At 35.9% G+C, this 21,957-nt stretch overlaps 3 protein-coding genes across 8 annotated transcripts; 1 reads left to right on the forward strand and 2 right to left on the reverse strand.

Annotated features, from left to right (window-relative positions):
• LOC18613551 lies at positions 828–4,947 on the forward strand. Its single transcript, XM_018122797.1, has 6 exons — positions 828–1,202; positions 1,643–1,815; positions 2,494–2,552; positions 3,399–3,424; positions 3,529–3,910; positions 4,310–4,947. Exons 1-6 carry the CDS (start codon positions 998–1,000, stop codon positions 4,752–4,754), a joined length of 1,290 nt encoding a protein of 429 aa, XP_017978286.1. The 5' UTR covers positions 828–997; the 3' UTR covers positions 4,755–4,947.
• LOC18613553 (beta-glucosidase 11) lies at positions 5,347–21,813 on the reverse strand. Of its 5 annotated transcripts, none has more exons than XM_018122786.1 (13): positions 17,841–18,053; positions 17,634–17,697; positions 15,808–15,863; positions 15,491–15,566; positions 15,343–15,414; positions 15,124–15,211; positions 14,762–15,017; positions 14,334–14,449; positions 13,919–14,139; positions 13,744–13,772; positions 13,565–13,652; positions 5,948–6,038; positions 5,347–5,711 (listed from the first exon to the last, which is right to left on the reverse strand). In XM_018122786.1, exons 1-13 carry the CDS (start codon positions 17,970–17,972, stop codon positions 5,465–5,467), a joined length of 1,536 nt encoding a protein of 511 aa, XP_017978275.1. In that variant the 5' UTR covers positions 17,973–18,053; the 3' UTR covers positions 5,347–5,464. The 5 variants fall into 5 exon arrangements, with proteins under 5 accessions (XP_017978275.1, XP_007050908.2, XP_017978277.1 ...); XM_007050846.2 differs by lacking the exons at positions 5,347–5,711; positions 5,948–6,038; positions 17,634–17,697; positions 17,841–18,053 and adding exons at positions 11,941–12,425; positions 12,562–12,652; positions 21,399–21,462; positions 21,606–21,813; XM_018122788.1 differs by lacking the exons at positions 5,347–5,711; positions 5,948–6,038; positions 17,634–17,697; positions 17,841–18,053 and adding exons at positions 11,941–12,425; positions 12,562–12,652; positions 21,399–21,475; positions 21,606–21,813.
• On the reverse strand, positions 6,147–9,706 carry LOC18613552 (beta-glucosidase 11). 2 transcript variants are annotated; one of them, XM_018122803.1, is made up of 11 exons: positions 9,308–9,701; positions 8,755–8,818; positions 8,535–8,590; positions 8,067–8,142; positions 7,893–7,964; positions 7,670–7,757; positions 7,308–7,563; positions 6,898–7,013; positions 6,475–6,694; positions 6,301–6,329; positions 6,147–6,214 (listed from the first exon to the last, which is right to left on the reverse strand). In XM_018122803.1, exons 1-9 carry the CDS (start codon positions 9,443–9,445, stop codon positions 6,490–6,492), a joined length of 1,071 nt encoding a protein of 356 aa, XP_017978292.1. In that variant the 5' UTR covers positions 9,446–9,701; the 3' UTR covers positions 6,147–6,214; positions 6,301–6,329; positions 6,475–6,489. The 2 variants fall into 2 exon arrangements, with proteins under 2 accessions (XP_017978292.1, XP_017978296.1); XM_018122807.1 differs by lacking the exons at positions 6,147–6,214; positions 6,301–6,329 and having other exon boundaries at positions 6,555–6,694; positions 6,902–7,013; positions 9,308–9,706.

Consider the following 21,957-nt stretch of genomic DNA (forward strand, 5'->3'; position numbering starts at 1 on the left):
CATTCTTCTTCATCTAGATCTAGATAAAAATAATGCTAAATGATTTTCATATTTTTATTGGCAAGTGCAAGTCACTTGTCTGTTTGGTTCGGCTTTTTTTATTATTATGAAGTTTTTATGAAAAATAATAACTTTTAAAATTAAGTTAAAATTATTTGATAAATTTTTTTTTAAGTTTTTTTTTTTAAGTTATAATTTTTGTTAAAATTATCATAGAAGATATTTTTTTGAAAGATTAATATTGTAATTATTTTTAACAGATGAAGATATTTTTTAAATAAAAAAAAATTCTCTTGTATTTTTAAAAAAAGAAAAGAAAAAGCTCCTTATAAACGCTTTTTCAAAAAAAAAAATTAAAAACTTTTCAAAATTTATATTTGACTTAACTTTTACTTTTAAAAAATAAATAAATTGAAAAAAGATCAAGTCAAACAAGCACTGAAGAAATTATTATGCAAAAACAATTACGATCATATTAACCTAATTATTATATGAAAATGTGTTAATATTCTTCTTCATTTGTAACGCTACAAACTATATATACTATATATAACATACTTCACCCTTTTACTATTTTTTTTCAAAATCTTCATTAATTTTCATGGTATGTAGCTATTTTTCCTAAAAAATATAAATTATTTTATGAGAATAAATCAATAAATAATTAATGAGTCATTATTTAGCTGAAAAGTGGCCACATCAGAATAAAAAAATTTATATGAATAATAATAAAAGGACACTATTTGTTTTCGGTGAAGTAAAAAAATAGTGTTTTAATACACCTCAATTTTAAGACAAGATTCCGTATAAAATTGATAAGTTCCGACCACGTAATCTGACAGGTAGGACTCAGAAACATCAGATAGATTTCCCCACATCCAAACCAAACACTCACCAGATAGACAACCGAAAAAGAAAAAAAAAATTTCTTTGCTTTGGGAGTTCTTGCAATTTATGCCTTTTTTCCTTATGCGATTTTTATTGGTGGAAGAAGGATATGGTGGGTTCGAAAGCCTCTCAACTTGGTGGTGATCTTGATCATGATCACGATGATCATCATCATCAATTGATCGACGGTCATGCTGGGGATGCTGCAGTACCTCCATCTTCTGAGGTCTCGTGCTCGATTTGTCTTGATTTGGTTTCCGATTCTAGCGGCAGATCAAGGGCTAAGCTCCAATGTGGTCATGAATTCCATCTGGGTATTTTTCATCCTTCTTAATTATGCCGTTTTTAAATTTTTTTTTTCTGGTAAAAGATTAAATTTTAAGTTGGATTACTGGTTGGTAACATTTCATATGTTTTGATTTCGTTGTAAAGCAAAATAAAATAAACTACTGATGATTTTTGGGAGTTTTGGGTTATTATCGATGAGATTATGATGATAGAAGTATAGGGAGATAATCTTAGTCAATTTGATGTAGGAAATTAAGGATCAATTGGTTGCCATTCAATAGGAATAATAACTTTTAGGCAGGAGTAGGAAGGTTGTCAGATAAGCTAAGGATGAAGGCCAAAGAGATTTTTAGATGAAGCAAACTTCAGGCATTTACGGTTTCTCCTTGCTTCTTGTCGTCTTTTAGTTGGTTTATTCCGTCGTTATTGGTTTTGATATTTGCTGCCTATGACCCATACTCTTCAGATTGCATTGGTTCGGCATTTAACGTGAAAGGGGCTATGCAATGTCCAAATTGCCGGAAGGTTGAAAAAGGTCAATGGTTGTATGCAAGTGGCTCTAGCCGATCACTTCCTGAGCTAAGCACCGAGGACTGGAATCTTGATGATGATTATTATGATCCAGGTTATTCTGAAATGGTATAACAAAACTTACTATGCTTTCTGTTAGTCTCTATTGTTTTTTGTTATCTTAAAACACGCATCTTTCAACTTTTGCAATTACTATAGGTGCATTTTGAACTTGGAAGTGATATAATCTTTTCAAAATACTGTCCTGAGTCTAAGGGCATGCCTAAAACTATAATGTCTTCTAGGTTGATGCAGATTATGCTTGTAATATAATCTATGTTTTTTCCATCTTTATGCTGCTTTGATGTCCTAGTAAAATAATAATAATAATAATAATAAAAAGGCTTCAGTTTGCTGAAGGAAAAGTTAAAAAATAAATAAATATCTTGTTTATACCCTGTCCTTTTCATCATAGTAATTGTGAAACTTATCTCTTTTGAAAGAGATTTTTAAAGAGTCTTAATAAGAATCCTTTCTTTGTTAAAAAAGTAAATATAAAAAAATAAAATAAGAATAATAGTAAGACTATTAAGATCCTTCAACACTAAAATAGTATGACGAATGTGGACTCTCATTTCTTTTCCATTACAAAAGTTGTTATATACGTGCCACATATTTTTTTCATTTTTAAATCCACATTTTGTTTGCTACTACAAAATGTTGGTTAAAATCTTCCTAATAATGTTGTTCATGATGTGATGTTTGTGATCTCACTGCCCTAGCTCCTTTATTATTTTGTCTTTGCAGCCATTTAGAGTTCAATGGTGTCCATTTGGTGAATTTTCAAGAATTGGTTCATCATCTGAGTAAGCAAGATCTCTCTTTTTGTGGCGTTGATTTCATTTTGACCTATTTTGTACTATGTTTTCACAACTGTAAGGTTATATTCTCTTGAATTTATAGTTGTTAGTTCTGAAAGAAAATAACATTATTGCTTGCAAGAATTTGAGCTGTATATCTGGACTTGTTGGAATTTTTTTCTCTGATGTTCACATCTCTTCACCTGCTTACTCCTCTCCTTAGGCATTGATTTCTTTAGCATTTTAGCTTTTTTACCCAAAAGATAATTACGACCTCCTAAATCTGAGAGCTAGTTTCTTACTGAAGTTTTTGTTTCTAAGAAGTTTGAGGAACTAGACTAATGAGGTTGAAGTGGTCATCTTCCCTTGAACTGGTTAAATTGCAGACAATAGTTATTGCTTTATTGCCATCCATCTTTTGGAACTCATTACATTTTGCAAATTCTGGGCTCTTATAATCGAGGGATTTGCATCTACTTTTCTTTCTGAGTCCTATGTACAGACATTTTCCTTTGACAGACAAAGTCATTTAAAGTAATAGTAAGGTTAAAAGATTGTTGGATGCTGAGTACAAGGTTTTAAACTTATAATGGAAGGATTATAAGTAGTGATGAATGCTGTGCACATTCTATCTTGAGAGGAAATATTCCATTTTGGTTCAGCTACTGCAGTTGTTTTTTTATGGTGTCAGATCTCTCATTTCTCCTGTTCTAATTGTTGGAACTGTAAAAAAAGATGGAAAAGCACTTACATAAGAATCTTGTTGTCTGTTTACTAAAAATGTTTGGCAGTTCCTTTGACAAAAACATTGCTGCTGTCTCTGACATGTTGATGCTTTATTACATCTTTCAGGGAAGTGGAATCTCCATCAACTACATGTAAGATTTTTTATGATTAAAGTTACTTTCTTCATCCCATTTACCTGGTGACTCAATGAGGCAACAACTATGTGACACAAAAATGAAATTTCTTCTCCATGTAGATCATGAAATACATGGACACCATGCCATATTTGCTGAACACGCTGCTGCTTCATCTGTGGCTCATTCATATGTTGCATATGTTGGACCACTTCCACCCACAACTCTAAGATCTAGTGATAGTGTTGATGATCCCAACTTTAATCGCCATTGGAACAGCCTCTCTGGACACAATGAGATTTTTATCCCCCATGCTTTGCCTACCATTAGTATCCAATATCATAGTTGGGGCCAGCATCCTCCAAATTTCTCTGTATCTGATAGCCATATCAGCCATACTGATCCAGCTTCTGTTCCAGCTGCAGCTCTGAGATCTTCTAATGGTGAACTTGATGCTTTAAGTAGACCCAGATCTTTTCCACATCATTTTCCCTTTGAGCATGGGTAAGACGTCGGCTAAGATGGTTTGAATCTACCTGATGTTATGGGCAGTGACTATGTGAACGTGACAGTCATGTGGTCAATTAGTTCTGTTCCATGTTCAAATAGTCATAATAATTTTTTTTGTCGGGTGGGTGGGTGTGAGGTGAATGTCATGGTAATGCTCTCCAATTCTAGGTATGACAGCACATGGTCTGTGATGTAATCATGTTATATGTGTTCATAAAAGCCAAGTTGTTGTGTTAAAAATCAAAGGTGACTAATTTAGTCCTTTAATTTAAGAATGCAATACTCTTTTATTCAAAATACCTAACATGATTGGAAAAAGAGATGCTTGTCTTTTCTTTTTAACATGAATGCTGTTGACTGTTAGAAAACTAAATTGTTGTTTACTCTTCATAGGTCCAGTTCTAGAGCTGGGAGTTCATTTGTCTCTTCAGTTTTTCCTCGTCATCCTGGCAGCAGTGCTCATACCCATGATAGGATCCAGGCATCTCTCGCCTTTTATCGTCAGCAACATCGTTTCAATCATCCGCGTTTCAATCGACCTGGTGTGCCTACTCCTGTAGTACCTGGTATGACAAGAGGTTTAACCCCAGTAGCCCCAGCAGTCCCACAACCTGATCAAGGTGGTAGCTTCTATATCTATCCTCCATCAAGTTCATCAGGCCAAAACCTACATGAAGCAGAAAGTTTTTTTCCAAGTAATTATAATGCTCTGGAAAGAGAGCGATTATCTCATTTCCCAACTGTATCAAGAGACTCAGGTTGGGGGTCATATCATCCTACATCCAGCGCTGATTCTGGCAACAGGTCTAGGAGCTTCCTGCATGGGCATTTTGCTTAGATGATCCGGCCAAAGCTTGGTTGCAAATGCTTATCAATTGGTTTGTGCATGTTTGTTTCAAATGATTGTATCCGAATTTATGACTGGCATGAAAGCAAACTATAAGAATTGATAAACTTTGCCCATTTTTGTAAATTATGGCAAATTTGTCTGTCAGGCAGACCTTGAAATTGGTAAGTGCCCTTTCTCATCACGCTCTATGCTGTGATCTTTCTCTTATCTATGTCCTTTAAATTTCTCAAGTAGATAGAAGGAATTTATAGTGCACATAGGATTTTCAAAACAAAAGATAATGGTTGGGGTGCTTTTAAGGATTTCCTGCACGTAAGAAGGGTAAACTTGATGCAAGGGAGGGCGGTATCTTATGTTAGTCTGCTTTTCTGGTAGCTTGCTAAATTATGGTTCCAGTCTTTTACTGCTGTATAAATAAGAGAAATGAAGAACTGATCCTCGAAAACTAAGTGGTAAGCTTCGCCCGGTTTGAGGTTTGCAGATACAGTCATGGACCTGCAACTAGCATCTTAACTGATATGCAGGCATTTGTACATTGGTATTGAATTTTGGGGAAATCAGCAAGTAATAACCTCGTGGATTAAGGATAACTTGTTGAATGATATATCTATTTTCAGGAAGTCTGTCCCTTTGTTTGGCCAAAAGGGAAAAGTACATCTTAAAAACAAGGCCTTTATTTTTTTCCGTTTGAAATCAGCCTACTGGAAGAAATGGCCTTGGGAAAGAGCAGAGAAATTCTTCTGGAGCTCGATCACTCCATCTGGGCTGACACTTCCTCCCTTGAGAAAATGGGAATACCAATCCCTAGAAAGTTTGGGGTATCTCTTCAAATCAGGATCATCCAGGTCTATATAGTATAGCCCGTACCCTGATTCATAACCATCCAACAGCTCGAATACATCTAAAAAGGACCACACAAAGTACCCTCTTGTATCTGATCCATTCCTTCATAAATTTTAAGAATGAGAAGAAAAGAAAAGCATTAAACACATTTAGACCATTTACACAAAATGCTGAAATCTAATGCTTACTCAGGAAAAATAAAAAAAAGCTTAGACGATTTCCATGTTAAAGGCTTATGACCTATAACCAATAGAATCACAGTCCAAAAATCAAATTCAAACGATGATGAAAAGATCTCATTAGTCTTAGGGGTTGGTTTAAATTTCATATGTATATACCTTATAGCATCGAGTACACTTCCAATAGATGCCTGCAGATACTTCATTCTGGATGTGTCTTCCAAGGTTGAATTGCGTGGAGTTCTCTGACCTGCCCAGACACCATACCATCAAAAGCTACTTTTTTAAAGAAGGTTTTCACTTCAACAATTAGCAGTTGTGGAGAGAGAGAGAGAGACCGTTTTCAAGAATGTAAATAGGGGGATTGCCATAAGCTTGCTTAAGATACTCCAGCACTCCTTGCAGACCCCAAGGAAGAATAGGCCACTGAGTAACATAGCTGATTAGTAATCCAGTGAATTAAGACAAGGAAAAGCAAAACTACTTGTAACAATATCAATCTTTCAACTCACCTCTGAAGCCGTGAAAAAATCGTCATAATCTGCCACAAACAGAATCAATTAGCTTTTTGGGCTAGTGGATACATTAACATCGCCTTGATACATCAGCATGCTTGAATTATTTAAGTTCAATGAGTCAAGGCACCAAGTAAATTCAATTTAGGCAAGGATACGTGAAGAACATACTGCTTATGCTGGCAGCTATATAATGTCAAAGTCTCTTTGTTTCAAGTCCAAACTGCCAGGGCTGTCTTGGACATTAAATGTTGAGTAATGTATTACCCCTAGGAAGTCAAATGAACCCCTAACCAGTTCAGATTCATGATTGGTAAAGCTAGGCATTCGAGAGCCTACAAATTTCTTCATTGCGTCGGGATAATCTCCAAACACCAAGGGGTTTGCAATCCTGCAGAACATTGCAGACACTGGTAAGTGAAGGCTAGGATCAATTCTCAACCCTAATAGCAAACCTACAGGGTGAAAATAGTTTTGAAGGCCATCTCGATGAGAGAAACACCTATATCCACACAGAAATGACCATTATCAAAAATTTGTCTCCCTCAGACGCGCATGAATAATAGTACTTCACGTGTAGGATTCTTAGCTTACCAACCAATATAGAAGTCCACCATTCTTTGAGTTGCCATTACATCTTCCGTTGAGTTTGTAGAAGGAACAGCCCCAAAAGCAAAGATGCTAAGACCTATGAATCCCTGCTGCTTTCCCTGCATTAAGTATCATGTATTGCTCTTATAGTGGATACTTTCCTTAGCTATTTTTTGACACAACGTTCTTTAAATGCCCAAGCAAGACAGCTTAAAGACAAATTTTTGTGCAGGAAGCCAGGAACCAATTCCAAATTTCCAAGTTTATCAAAAGAAAATGCAGGAACCTGGAGCAGGTTTCTTGTTGCTAGAGTACTCCCAAAGAGAGCAAAATAAATGCATTTGGTTTTGACTGACGGATAAAATGGGGAAAATAGAAAAAAGAAGCTTGGTGTTAGAAGTTTCGGAAATTACTTGATACTTTATCCGGTACAATCTTGCGGCTGACGCGTGCGCCAACAAGATGTTATGGACGGCTATGTATGGCTCCGAGCAGGAGTTGCCTCTTGTACAGTTTGTTCCAAATGGAGGAGAACAATGCTTAGGAGGAGAAATTCCCTGATCAGAACCTCCAATGGCAAACACATTGGGCTCATTCACAGTAGTCCAATATGAAACTCTGTCCCCAAATTCTCGGAAGCATACATCTGCATAAGCTGTGAAGTCTTTCCTGCATTGAAATGCGACGACCGATCACATGCATTGACCTACTTTTATTCTTTTGTGCCCCAAGCACAAAAAGGAAAAACAATGATGAGTAGATTAAAGAACAGTACACAATCCTTCGGTCAATCCATCCTCCATGCTCATCTTCAAGTGCCTGTGGAAGATCATAATTGTTCAAAGTAACATGAGGTAGTGTTCCTGCAGGGTCAAGTAATAGAGATATCAGTAGACGAAAAGACGAATCTAATATATTAGTGTCTGGCTAGCATTTTTAAACGTTGGAAATGAAGTCATATTCTAACTGCTAAAGAAAATGTAAAGTTGGTTGCCGACCATGGCTGATTAGTTCATCGATGAGATTGTTGTAAAACTCTAAACCCTTTGGATTGACAGGTCCTCTTCCATCTGAAAGGAAACAAGAAGACAAAATGTAAGCAAAAGACATCAAGTCTTGCTCCATAATTCTTTGGCTGCAACTGCAAGTGAAGAAAAATTTCGAAATCGTACTTGGGATAAGTCTTGACCAGGAGATGGAAAACCTGTAGGCATCCAAGCCCATTTCTGCCATGAGTTTCACATCTTCCTGTAAAAAGCACGTTAGCCACAATGACATAGAGACTGTCCTAGAGTGGAATCTGATGTAGTGCTTTTAAAGTTAAGCTAGCCAATAAGTAGTGGCAAGGTAATACCTATATAATCGCTGTGATAAATTTCATTGGAGAAAACAGTATTGTCATACAGCCATTAGGAAAAATTAAATACCAGAAAACTTTGTATTTCATTATTTACGTTAACAAAAAAAGACATGTGAAATTGTCACTTGAATCTAACTCCAACGGTCTAAGCTAAGATAAAGTTTGGATAGAGAATAATTTAAATTTAAATTATTTATTTATTTATTTTTGTATGAAAGAAAAGAGGAAAATGGAAGGAAAGAGTCATAAATCACGCTAGAGGCAAGCTCATTTGATGCACCTTGTCTTTGTGGTAATGATCAGCAGCTATGTCTCCAGTGGCTCCATTTGCATACCCTGAAAATATTGTTTTTATTTATATATCGATGAATTTTATTTTTCTTGAAATAGTATCATAAGTTTTAACCAATATTTCCACACAATGAAAAGAAAAAACGACTAAAGGAAACGAGTATGGTTAATTAGTTGTAAAGATCGATTTGTAGGAGAAGAAAGCTGACCAGCATGCGTAAAGGTATCCCAAATGCTAGGAGTCCTCCCATCTTCACTTGCTGCTCCCTCCACCTAGTCCATATACTAATAATTAATCAGAAGCTCTTAGCTCTCGTCATTCTTTTTGTCTTAAAAATGAAAAAACAGTTAAAGTGACTTCAGTTATTGGACATGTATTCAGATTTTCCAGCATCTAATCCTCTAGATCTATATCAAGCATCAGTTATCAAGACAGAATCAAACCCACAGGCCCATATTTCTAGACATTTAAGTCAAGAAAGCACGTGGTTGTGGTTATTTGGTACTGTGGTTGGATTGTGATCGTGAAGGAGAGAACATTTGTTTTGAAGGTACTTTTCTCCCTTATTGTACTTCTATGTACCTCACTGTGAAGCAATACCTGTTGCTGCATGACTTATCACATGGTTAAGCAAATTTGTGACAGGATGTCATGTTTTATTCATGTAAAATCAATCTGCATTACTATTCTGAAATCACTTTGATTTTTTGCTGAGCAAAATTCAAAGTGATTAAAGTTGGAACAGCCAAAATTAAACTGACCTGATAAGCAGAGGTGGCAGAACCAAAGATAAAGCCAGGTGGGAAGTCATATCTGCTATACGTATCAGCGCTAAGCACTGCTACAGTCAAGTTTAGCAGAACTGGTATTAGCACCAACAAGGAGAGACTCCTCTTCATTTCTCTTTATCCCGAGAGTTCACCGCTTTACAACTGTACAGCACTCCTTTTTTCCTTTTGTTGTGGATAAAAATCGACAGAGAGGGTACTTTGTCGTCAGCTCTCAGTCTGGAAGAATCAAAGAGCAGAACGCAAGGAGATAAATAGGTGTGAATGTTGCTGTATATTGCTGTAACTTGGATACTGTAGTCATTTTATATAAGGAGATGTGCCACCAGAATCAAGCTAAGCTAATTGGTTGCTTATTACATAACACTTTTCTAAAGGCGACTTTTCAGAACTTAAAAAGAGTGTCTAGCGATCTCTCAAAATATTCTACTTTTCTAGATTTCAATGAGGTGACCTGTCCAAATGGTTCTGAAGAGTTCTACTCTGCACTTCCTTCCTTGAGAGTCACGTACTGTGTCAAAGGGTATCTCTGACAAACAGGAAAAATTTTTGTATTTTGTCTTAATAATGAGAAGAAGACATCTCTATCCCGATGTATCACATTCACACATTACGTACAAAGCCAAAACGTTGTGGCACTGAGGAAGCCAAAGCCCGAAGGACTAGAATTAATGCCTTGTTTGTCATGGATGATCCAAGTCAAAGTTTGGTTTGCAAAGGCGTATCAACCTGGTTTTCCTTGCCAAGATCTTTGTTACTGACATGAAGACGAAAGTATGACGAGAGCATTGATAAACTTTGTCCTTGAATCTTTTAAAAGTTGCCTATGTGTTAGATTTGGAGGGACACAATCATCCTGTCGGCATTTCCCTTCTGTTCCACTTTGCTAATCATGCGAGGCTCAATAATTTGTAGTAACAAACTCTCGAATAAAGCTTGTAGGATTATTAGTTTATTATTGAATGTCATGCATGCACTTTTCACTATTAAGAGAAGTTGCCTTTGGCCCGACTGTCATTTATTAATGTTAACTGTCCATTTTATGAAAAAATAAAAGGTAAATTTTAGATAGATTTGTTGTGGTATGATATAGCACCTTGAGGATTTTTTTATATAAAATTTTATTTTCAAAGGAGTAAAATTATTAAATTTTTATATAACTTTTTATAAAAGGATAATAAAAACTTTTTTATAATTTATTTATTTATTTATTTATTTTAAAAAATTGAACGTTTCTTTGAGTTTGTTTTATGAATTTTCTCTCACTTTCATTATTTTTTATTTAAATTGAAATGATTTTTTTGAGATAAAAAAATATTTTAATGTCCAAACACTTTAGACGACCATGATGGTTCTCTTAACATTTTTTTCTAATATTAAAATATTATATATATATATATATAAATAATATATACCTTTTTATATATTTATTTCTCATCATATTATTATATTGGTTAGTTTATTAAGTCAATAAATCATAAATAAGAAATTAAAAAAAATCACATGTGAAAAACTTTAGTCCTTAAGGAACAAGGGAGCGACTCAGACCAACCCAGTGACAGTGATGAAAATTGCAACCATTTGCGGAGCTTTCATGTGCTTATATATTTCATTGTGAATATTTCATATTTAGGGATGAAAAATCTTAATAGTTATAAAATGTTAAGACGACGTGTGCTTTTTCGTGAATAATTTATATCCATACCTGGTTGAAGCATTGAAATTTTGAAACCCTTACTGTAGAGTTTGTGCTAAATGAAAAACCATAGTTAGATCATTGTTGCAGATATATATATATATATATATATTTTTTTTCATTCTTGGCTAAAATTTTAGGTTTCAAGAAGAGCTTCATCAATGTGGAAATCTACCCACGGATTCAAAAAAAAAATTGTGAAAAACTTACTCTTTATTTTATATAATTTTTTTAGTTGACCTTAATTATTTTGTATTATTATATATTCAAGATTTTTATGAATAACAAATTATTTTTTATTTTCTATATTTTTAGTCGAGGATTTCTGGAGGTGAAAAACATCGAATAGAACCAAAGAATGGTAACTGATAAACAAGCGTGAGCAAGTGAGAGAGTGAAAGAAAAGTCATAAAGGAAACTCAAAAAACCGCTCAAATCTTTTTTTTTTTTTAATTAGACAAATAAAAAACAAAAGAATTGTAAAAGAAAGATTCTTATTATCTTTTTATAAAAAAACTAATTGAAAATTTAACGTTGTTACTCTCCTTGAGAAGAGAAGTAAAACATAAGATTTTACATGGAAAAAAAAAATAACTTCAAAGTTTTCTATGAGAAAATATCATGCCACAAAGAGTGTATTTAAAGGTTACCTAAAAAGTAATTATGTTTGGTAATTGAGACTAATATAATAGCAATACTCAATTTTCTTTAATATTTTTCTTATACCATTCAACCAGATGAATCATGAACCAAGCATAACCTAAAGAAGGCTTATATGAACATCTGATTCCTGAACAGAAGATAAAGGATATCACATGGTACTTAAGAATTTCCATGGGTTCAAATGTTCAGCCCAGTTGAGACCAGGAAAACTCGATACAGGGTAGTTCTCCTGTGTTAGTCTATAAGATTAGAGAAGTAGGAAATGTAAAATGGTAAGCAAAAATATCTGAGGACTGGTTTCTAGATACATATATAAACCTGTTTATGCATGTAGATTGGTACATTTGGTGTTCAGGAGCATTAAGAGATATAAATACTACTAATAAATATGGATATCGATTTTAACAAATTTCTACGGACTGCAGTAAGTTCTTGTTTTTTTGGCCAGAGGGCCAAAGGACAGCTAGGGAAATCGAGAGAGCAGCCTACTGGCGGAAATGGCCGGGGGAAAGAGCAGAGAAATTATTCTTGAGATCGATCACTTTGTCCGAACTGACGCTTCCTCCCTTGAGAAAATGGGAATACCAATATGCAGAAAGCTTAGGTTGTCTCTTTAAATCCGGATCATCCAAATCTACATAATAAAAGCCAAAACCTGATCGATAGCCATCCAGTATCTCCAGCACATCTAGGAAGGACCATGAGAAGTACCCTCTTGTATCCGATCCATTCCTTTGAAATTTTTTATAAGAAGAAGAAGGAAAGATACGTTAAAGCGTTGATCACATTCCAAAATCTGCAAAGAATGATTCAAACACATATCTCATTCAAATGGCTGTTGGCTAGAGGTTGGTCAAAACAAGTGTACCTTACTGCATCCAGCACACTCCCAATATATGCTTGCAGATATTCCACTCCCGATGTGTCTTCCAAGGTTGAATTGCGCTGGGTTCTCTGACCTGCCAAACACCATGCCATGTTCACCAATTAGACGAAAAGACAGGATCAATGAGATATATATCGTTTGAATATTGCCATCCCAACTCTTTGGATTCTAATACATATATAACCCTTGAGGCCTACTAGTTTTGGAGTTAAGTAGCATCTGCTTTGAATAGCTACTAAACAGTGGATATATACAACTGGATACAATCTGCATGCCTTAATTGCTTCAGCTATTGTCTGCTCAATGCCCATTTACCATCTTCTGGAGAATGTTTATTCAGTCATTTCAGAAGGTTAAGCAGTTAAATTTAGTTTCTTAATTTATTACTTTCCCTTAACAATGTCAAAGTACTTATTTCAACATACTGTAATTTTTGTAGTCTTTCAAATTGAGAGTTACTTACTATATAGGAGCCCTTTTGTTTCATTGAAAACTCAACAAGCATCTGCATTACAGCATTAGTACAACAATAAAGAACACCACTCCTTAGCTCAGATGTGACGGATGTAATTCCCAGGAAATGCAGCTTTTAATTGCTGCAAGCTGCAGCTTAATCTACTATATCTTCATTGTCCTTTTTTCACATGAAATGGCTAGATGATTTGCATGTTTTTCTTGCTTGCTTAATAGATATGTGGCAATTGCTTTGTTTCTAGTTTTTCCTGTTTTTCCGGAAATGATTTTATGACATCAAGTTTTCAATCAAGAAACCTTGGCCAGAAACACTATCATCATAAAACAAATAATTCATGAGTTTTTGAAGTTATGTTTCCTAAACATAATGCAGCAAACATGATGATCGTAATATGATTTTCACTTCAAGAAAGGGAAAGGATTAATATCCAATTCAACAAAGAGCAACTACGCAGAATGAATGCGTGTTTGTGTGTGTGTGTGTGTGTGTGTATGAGAGAGAGAGAAATACCATTTTCAAGAATGTAAAGAGGAGGATTGCCGTAAACTTGCTTAATATACTCCAGCACTACTTGCAGGCCCCAAGGTAATATGGGATACTGAGCAACAAATTAACTGATTATTAATTCAAAGCCCCAAGTGAAACCAAAAAAAAAAAAAAACAACTTGCAACAATATGTTGCAACTCACCTCAGAATCCAAGAAAATATCTTCCATGTCTGCCATAAAGAGAATAAATTAGCTTTTCTCTCATGAATATTCTCTTTACTCATTGAATCTCGGACTATATATTTAAGCAATTAATCTCAGATGAGTCAATGCACCAAGTGAATCCAATTTAGCAAGGAATATGTAGATAACATACTCTTTATCTTTGCAGCTACATCTATGTTAAAGTCTCTTTGTTTCAGTACCAGACTACCAGGGTCATCTTCGACATAGCATGTTGTGTAATGTATTACCCCCAAAAAGTCAAACGAACCCCTAACAAGTTCAGATTCATGATTGGTGAAGGTAGGAATTCTGGAGCCAACGATTTCTTTCATTGTGTCAGGATAATCTCCAAACACCAAGGGATTTGCAATCCTGAAGTACAACATAGGCACAAGTAACTAAAGCTGGAATAAATTTCTCAAACCCAATAAAAATCGAAATTAAGAGTATTGAAGGTCATTTAGATATGGTACAAAAACCAATATAACAAACAGAAATGACAATTTTCAAAATTTGTCCCTCAGACATGCCTGCTTTCATAATAACACTTTATATATAGGACTTACCAACCAATGTAGAAGTCATTTATTCTTTGAGCTGCCATTGCATCCTCTGTTGAGTTTGTATTAGGAATAGCACCAAGTGTGTAGATGCTAATACCTATGAATCCATTCTGCTTTTCCTGCATATCATATATTGCTCTTATAAGAGGCATTATCTCATCTATTTCTCCTTATAAGGTTCTTTACTTGTTCGAGCATTGAAACAGCATTGGATGAAATTTAAAATTTTTTGAGAATTTGTGCACAGCAAATCGGCATTCAGAGAGAATTAGTTTGCAGGAACAAATTCCAAGTTCCATATTGATGAAATAAAAATGTGATGCTAGAGCCTCAGGCAGAATTCTTGTTGCTAGAATCAATGTAAGTAGAGTAAATGCAAAAGATTGGAAAGTTAAAAGGATGATTGATATGAAACGTTTCGATATTAATACTTGATACTTTCTCTTGTACAATCTTGCAGCTGATGCATGTGCCAACAATATATTATGAACAACTGTGTATGGCTCAGTTGAGGAGTCGCCTCTAGTACAGTTTATTCCAAAAGGTGAAGAGCAATGCCTAGGAGGAATAACTCCCTGATCATAACCTCCAATGGCAAACACGTTGGGCTCATTCACAGTAGTCCAATATGAAACCCTGTCCCCAAATTCTCTAAAGCACACATTTGCATAAGCTGTGAAGTCTTTCCTGCATTGACATTCAGATGATTCAATCATATTCATTGACCTTATTAAGCCTTATATACAGCAAATGTAGAATGCAAATTAAAAAAGATAGGATTAAAGAACAATACACAATTTTTCGGTTAATCCATCCTCCATACTCATCTTCAAGTGCCTGTGGGAGATCAGCATTGTTTAAAGTAACATGAGGCTGTATTCCTGTATAGTCAGGTGATATGGGTTTGATTAGAGTAAAAGAATACTCCAATATTGTCTGGCAAGCATTGTTCAACGTCTAAAATGAAAAAATTTCCTAACTACTGAAGATATTTCGGAAATTTTGCGCCAACCATGGCTGATTAGTTCACTGATGAGGTTGTTATAATACTGTACACCCTTTGGATTGAGAGGTCCTCTTCCATCTGAAATGTGAAAAAGAACTAGGAATTGATATCCTTCTTTAATTAATATAAATAAACCAAAATTTGAAAACCGTACTTGGGATAAGCCTTGACCAGGAGATAGAAAACCTGTAGGCATCTAAGCCCATTTCTGCCATAAGTTTCACATCTTCCTGTAAAAAGGGAATATTAGCATTATTAGTTAATTACACTGAGACCATCCTAAAACAGAACCCAATTAGTGTAGTTGTTAGTTAGGCAACCAGCAATTGGTTTCATATAACAATTCTGACATAGCCATTACGGAAAAATGCAATATATATGAGAAGACAATTGATTTCTTCAGTCACAGGCATGTATGGAATCAAAGCTATGTAGGTAAGAGTCATGAATTAAAAAGCTTATTTTATGCACCTTGTATTTGTGGTATTGATCAACAGCTACATCTCCGGTGGCTCCATTAGCATACCCTGAAATGTTTTTAATGAGAGATGAAATTTACTAGTTAAATCATTCATTGGATCATTATATATACATTCCAGACAACTCTTTAGACTCAGATATAGAAACTATTGGACCTGGGCACCCTCCATGATACGAGGACAAGAGTTAAAGCAGAATCAAAGTTTTGTGATCGATTACAGATAATTTGTTTCGTCGACAACGATTCAAGGACTTGGAGGTGGGGGAAACGAGATTGAGCTTGTTCGGTTTCTTTCTCCATTTCATTTTGCGTACAGCACAAGGCCCAGTTTGTTATATATCTCTTTCACGATTTAGGCCCAATTGTGTTGCCATTAGTCTATTTTAAGTCTATAAAGAATCAACAAAAATTTCCAGTAAGACCCAAAGAAGAATGGAAACAACGAACAGGTTGAAGCTCAAATCAATGAGAAAACAAATGATACGAGGACAAGAGTTAAAGCAGAATCAAAGTTTTGTGATCGATTACAGATAATTTGTTTCGTCGACAAGGATTCAAGGACTTGGAGGTGGGGGAAACGAGATTGAGCCTGTTCGGTTTCTTTCTCCCTTTCATTTTGCGTACAGCACAAGGCCCAATTTGTTATATATCTCTTTCACGATTTAGACCCAATTGTGTAGCCATTAGTCTATTTTAAGTCTATAAAAAATCAACAAAAATTTCCAGTAAGACCCAAAGAAGAATGGAAACAACGAACAGGTTGAAGCTCAAATCAATGAGAAAACAAATGATACGAGGACAAGAGTTAAAGCAGAATCAAAGTTTTGTGATCGATTACAGATAATTTGTTTCGTCGACAAGGATTCAAGGACTTGGAAGTGGGGGAAACGAGATTGAGCCTGTTCGGTTTCTTTCTCCATTTCATTTTGCGTACAGCACAATGCCCAATTTGTTATATATCTCTTTCACGATTTAGGCCAAATTGTGTAGCCATTAGTCTATTTTAAGTCTATAAAGAATCAACAAAAATTTTCAGTAAGACCCAAAGAAGAATGGAAACAACGAACAGGTTGAAGCTCAAATCAATGAGAAAACAAATGATACGAGGACAAGAGTTAAAGCAGAATCAAAGTTTTGTGATCGATTACAGATAATTTGTTTCGTCGACAAGGATTCAAGGACTTGGAGGTGGGGGAAACGAGATTGAGCCTGTTCGGTTTCTTTCTCCATTTCATTTTGCGTACAGCACAAGGCCCAATTTGTTATATATCTCTTTCACGATTTAGGCCCAATTGTGTAGCCATTAGTCTATTTTAAGTCTATAAAGAATCAACAAAAATTTCCAGTAAGACCCAAAGAAGAATGGAAACAACGAACAGGTTGAAGCTCAAATCAATGAGAAAACAAATGATACGAGGACAAGAGTTAAAGCAGAATCAAAGTTTTGTGATCGATTACAGATAATTTGTTTCGTCGACAAGGATTCAAGGACTTGGAGGTGGGGGAAACGAGATTGAGCCTGTTCGATTTCTTTCTCCATTTCATTTTGCGTACAGCACAAGGCCCAATTTGTTATATATCTCTTTCACGATTTAGGCCCAATTGTGTAGCCATTAATCTATTTTAAGTTTATAAAGAATCAACAAAAATTTCCAGTAAGACCCAAAGAAGAATGGAAACAACGAACAAGTTGAAGCTCAAATAAATGAGAAAACAAAAGAGGTCCGAATTTTCCAAAACCCAACACCATTGACAGAAGTCAGGGTGCTCAATTAATCAACACAAGTACTGCTACTGACTAAGAGAAGCAGCTAACCAGCGTGGGCAAAAGTATCCCAAATGCTAGGAGTCCTCCCATCTTCGCTTGCTGCTCCCTCCACCTTCCATGTGTTACTAGAAGCTCGTCAGTCTTCATCAATTTGTCTTTTGTGTTCAAGTATAGTATTTGTTTTGGAAAATGGTTTTTGCTCAATGAGCGGCTAGCATGTGTAAAGCGTAAACATAGACCAACAACCAAACTGACCTGATAAGCGGCGGTGGCAGAACCAAAGACAAAGCCAGGTGGAAAGTCATATCTGCTATACTTATCAGCGCAGAGCACTGCTATTCGCATATGCAGCAGAATTCTAATTAGCAAGAAAATCAGACTCCTCATTTCTGTTTACCTGAGAGTTCACTGCGACGTCCCAGCTCTTCTTCCTTTCGAGTGAATCGATGTGTTGTCACAACCAGAAGAAATGAGGATAATAAATGATATGAAGACAAAATGCAATGGTCTGCCGATCTGCATGGGTGGCCATGAGTATTCCATTGAGTCTTGACGGTGACAGAACGCAAATTGACAAGAATTAACGGAACTTAGTGGAAGACAAGGACATGTTCGTGTTATAGGTAGTTTAGAAGCTTAATGAAGAGCCCTTTTTCTTAGATAATCGGAGTCAAAGATGCTTATCAACCGGTTTAATTTCCATGATTGTCTGCATTTATCACTAATATGAAAGCAAGATGTGACGATCAATTAACTTTATCCATTTAAATTAAATGTGATATATTTCTTATTTACTTTGTTTGACATTTTCAAGAGACTAAAGGAGGGTTATGTTGGACAGGATTCCAGAACAGAAGACAAAGGCTGGCGCAAATATAAGACTTAAGCGAGTCTCTCGTCTGCAAACAAATTTGCTAGATTACAACAATTATACAGAGATGAGCCTACTGGGAGAAATGGCCCTGCGAAAGAGCAAAGAAGTTTTGCTTGAGCTTGATTAGTACATCTGAACTGATGCTTCCTCCCTTGAGAAAATGGGAATACCAATGCGCAGAAAGCTTAGGGTATCTTTTCAAATCGGGGTCGTCCAAATCTACGTAGTAGAAGCCGTAGCCTGATTCATAGCCATCCAGCAACTCAAATACATCCAGGAAGGACCATGCAAAGTACCCTCTTGTATTTGATCCATTCCTTTGAAAATTTAAGAGCGAGAAGAAGGAAAGGAAAGCGTTAGACGGTATACATGATATGGATAAGCTGAAAGAAATCTATGCAAAAGGATCAATTGCAATCTACAAACACTCAAAAGGTCGATGGCTCTTAGGCCATTCCTTAAAGTTCGAATTGGCATACCTCACAGCATCAAGTACACTTCCAATGTAGGCATGCAAATAGTTTACCCTCGAGGTGTCTTCCATTGTTGAATTGCGCCTGTTTCTCTGACCTGCCAAAGACACCAGACCAACTTCACCAATGAGATGAAAAGCAAGACCACAAGCATAAACAAATATGAGATATTGCCAACCAAAATCTTTTTTAAATTTCCAAATTACATTCTTTGAGGCCTAACGGTGTTGGTATTGGAGTTAAGAAGCATATATTTTCATACAGTTTGCTATCAAATATGGTGGAATGAAAGAGGGATATAATCTGCATGACTAAATTGTATCAGCAATTGTCTGTTTTTCTTATAGGTGTTTAGCCGTTATGTTTTTTCAGCTTATTCCTTTTCGCCAGCAGACTTGGCAATTGTTCTACATAATATGTTTTATAATAGTCTATTGAATTGAGAGCCATGATATTTTATTCAAAAAAAGTATTCACAGCTCAGATATCACTGATGTAAATTTCTGGGAATGACTCTGTTTTAATTGCTGCACATCATTCTTCTCATGTCCTCATTTTACTTTTCCCACATGAAGCAGCTAAATTATTTCATTTCATAATTTCTTGGATTCTTGACTTGGAAAAAGGCATGAATCCATGTAGGTTGCCCTCTGTTCTATAATTATTTAATCTACTTGCTGTTGGAGAGAGGTAAAGAGAGATACCATTTTCAAGAATGTAAATAGGGGGATTTTCATAAACTTGCTTGAAATACTCCAGCACTGCTTGCAAGCCCCAAGGCAGTATGGGCAACTGAGTGGCAAAGCTGGTCAGTGAACCATTGAGCAAGCATGAAATAAACAAAGACTGGGGGGGGGGGGGGGGGGGGGGGGATAAAACAGTANACAAGGATTCAAGGACTTGGAGGTGGGGGAAACGAGATTGAGCCTGTTCGGTTTCTTTCTCCATTTCATTTTGCGTACAGCACAAGGCCCAGTTTGTTATATATCTCTTTCACGATTTAGGCCCAATTGTGTAGCCATTAATCTATTTTAAGTTTATAAAGAATCAACAAAAATTTCTAGTAAGACCCAAAGAAGAATGGAAACAACGAACAGGTTGAAGCTCAAATCAATGAGAAAACAAATTATACGAGGACAAGAGTTAAAGCAGAATCAAAGTTTTGTGATCGATTACAGATAATTTGTTTCGTCGACAAGGATTCAAGGGCTTGGAGGTGGGGGAAACGAGATTGAGCTTGTTCGGTTTCTTTCTCCATTTCATTTTGCGTACAGCACAAGGCCCAGTTTGTTATATATCTCTTTCACGATTTAGGCCCAATTGTGTAGCCATTAATCTATTTTAAGTTTATAAAGAATCAACAAAAATTTCTAGTAAGACCCAAAGAAGAATGGAAACAACGAACAGGTTGAAGCTCAAATCAATGAGAAAACAAATTATACGAGGACAAGAGTTAAAGCAGAATCAAAGTTTTGTGATCGATTACAGATAATTTGTTTCGTCGACAAGGATTCAAGGACTTGGAAGTGGGGGAAACGAGATTGAGCCTGTTCGATTTCTTTCTCCATTTCATTTTGCGTACAGCACAATGCCCAATTTGTTATATATCTCTTTCACGATTTAGACCCAATTGTGTAGCCATTAGTCTATTTTAAGTCTATAAAAAATCAACAAAAATTTCCAGTAAGACCCAAAGAAGAATGGAAACAACGAACAGGTTGAAGCTCAAATCAATGAGAAAACAAATGATACGAGGACAAGAGTTAAAGCAGAATCAAAGTTTTGTGATCGATTACAGATAATTTGTTTCGTCGACAAGGATTCAAGGGCTTGGAGGTGGGGGAAACGAGATTGAGCTTGTTCGGTTTCTTTCTCCATTTCATTTTGCGTACAGCACAATGCCCAATTTGTTATATATCTCTTTCACGATTTAGACCCAATTGTGTAGCCATTAGTCTATTTTAAGTCTATAAAGAATCAACAAAAATTTTCAGTAAGACCCAAAGAAGAATGGAAACAACGAACAGGTTGAAGCTCAAATCAATGAGAAAACAAATTATACGAGGACAAGAGTTAAAGCAGAATCAAAGTTTTGTGATCGATTACAGATAATTTGTTTCGTCGACAAGGATTCAAGGACTTGGAAGTGGGGGAAACGAGATTGAGCCTGTTCGATTTCTTTCTCCATTTCATTTTGCGTACAGCACAATGCCCAATTTGTTATATATCTCTTTCACGATTTAGACCCAATTGTGTAGCCATTAGAATCTATTTTAAGTCTATAAAGAATCAACAAAAATTTCCAGTAAGACCCAAAGAAGAATGGAAACAACGAACAGGTTGAAGCTCAAATCAATGAGAAAACAAAAGAGGTCCGAATTTTCCAAAACCCAACACCATTGACAGAAGTCAGGGTGCTCAATTAATCAACACAAGTACTGCTACTGACTAAGAGAAGCAGCTAACCAGCGTGGGCAAAAGTATCCCAAATGCTAGGAGTCCTCCCATCTTCGCTTGCTGCTCCCTCCACCTTCCATGTGTTACTAGAAGCTCGTCAGTCTTCATCAATTTGTCTTTTGTGTTCAAGTATAGTATTTGTTTTGGAAAATGGTTTTTGCTCAATGAGCGGCTAGCATGTGTAAAGCGTAAACATAGACCAACAACCAAACTGACCTGATAAGCGGCGGTGGCAGAACCAAAGACAAAGCCAGGTGGAAAGTCATATCTGCTATACTTATCAGCGCAGAGCACTGCTATTCGCATATGCAGCAGAATTCTAATTAGCAAGAAAATCAGACTCCTCATTTCTGTTTACCTGAGAGTTCACTGCGACGTCCCAGCTCTTCTTCCTTTCGAGTGAATCGATGTGTTGTCACAACCAGAAGAAATGAGGATAATAAATGATATGAAGACAAAATGCAATGGTCTGCCGATCTGCATGGGTGGCCATGAGTATTCCATTGAGTCTTGACGGTGACAGAACGCAAATTGACAAGAATTAACGGAACTTAGTGGAAGACAAGGA

The sequence above is a fragment of the Theobroma cacao genome, chromosome 1, assembly GCF_000208745.1.
Source record: "Theobroma cacao cultivar B97-61/B2 chromosome 1, Criollo_cocoa_genome_V2, whole genome shotgun sequence".
Classification (NCBI taxonomy): Eukaryota; Viridiplantae; Streptophyta; class Magnoliopsida; order Malvales; family Malvaceae; genus Theobroma; species Theobroma cacao.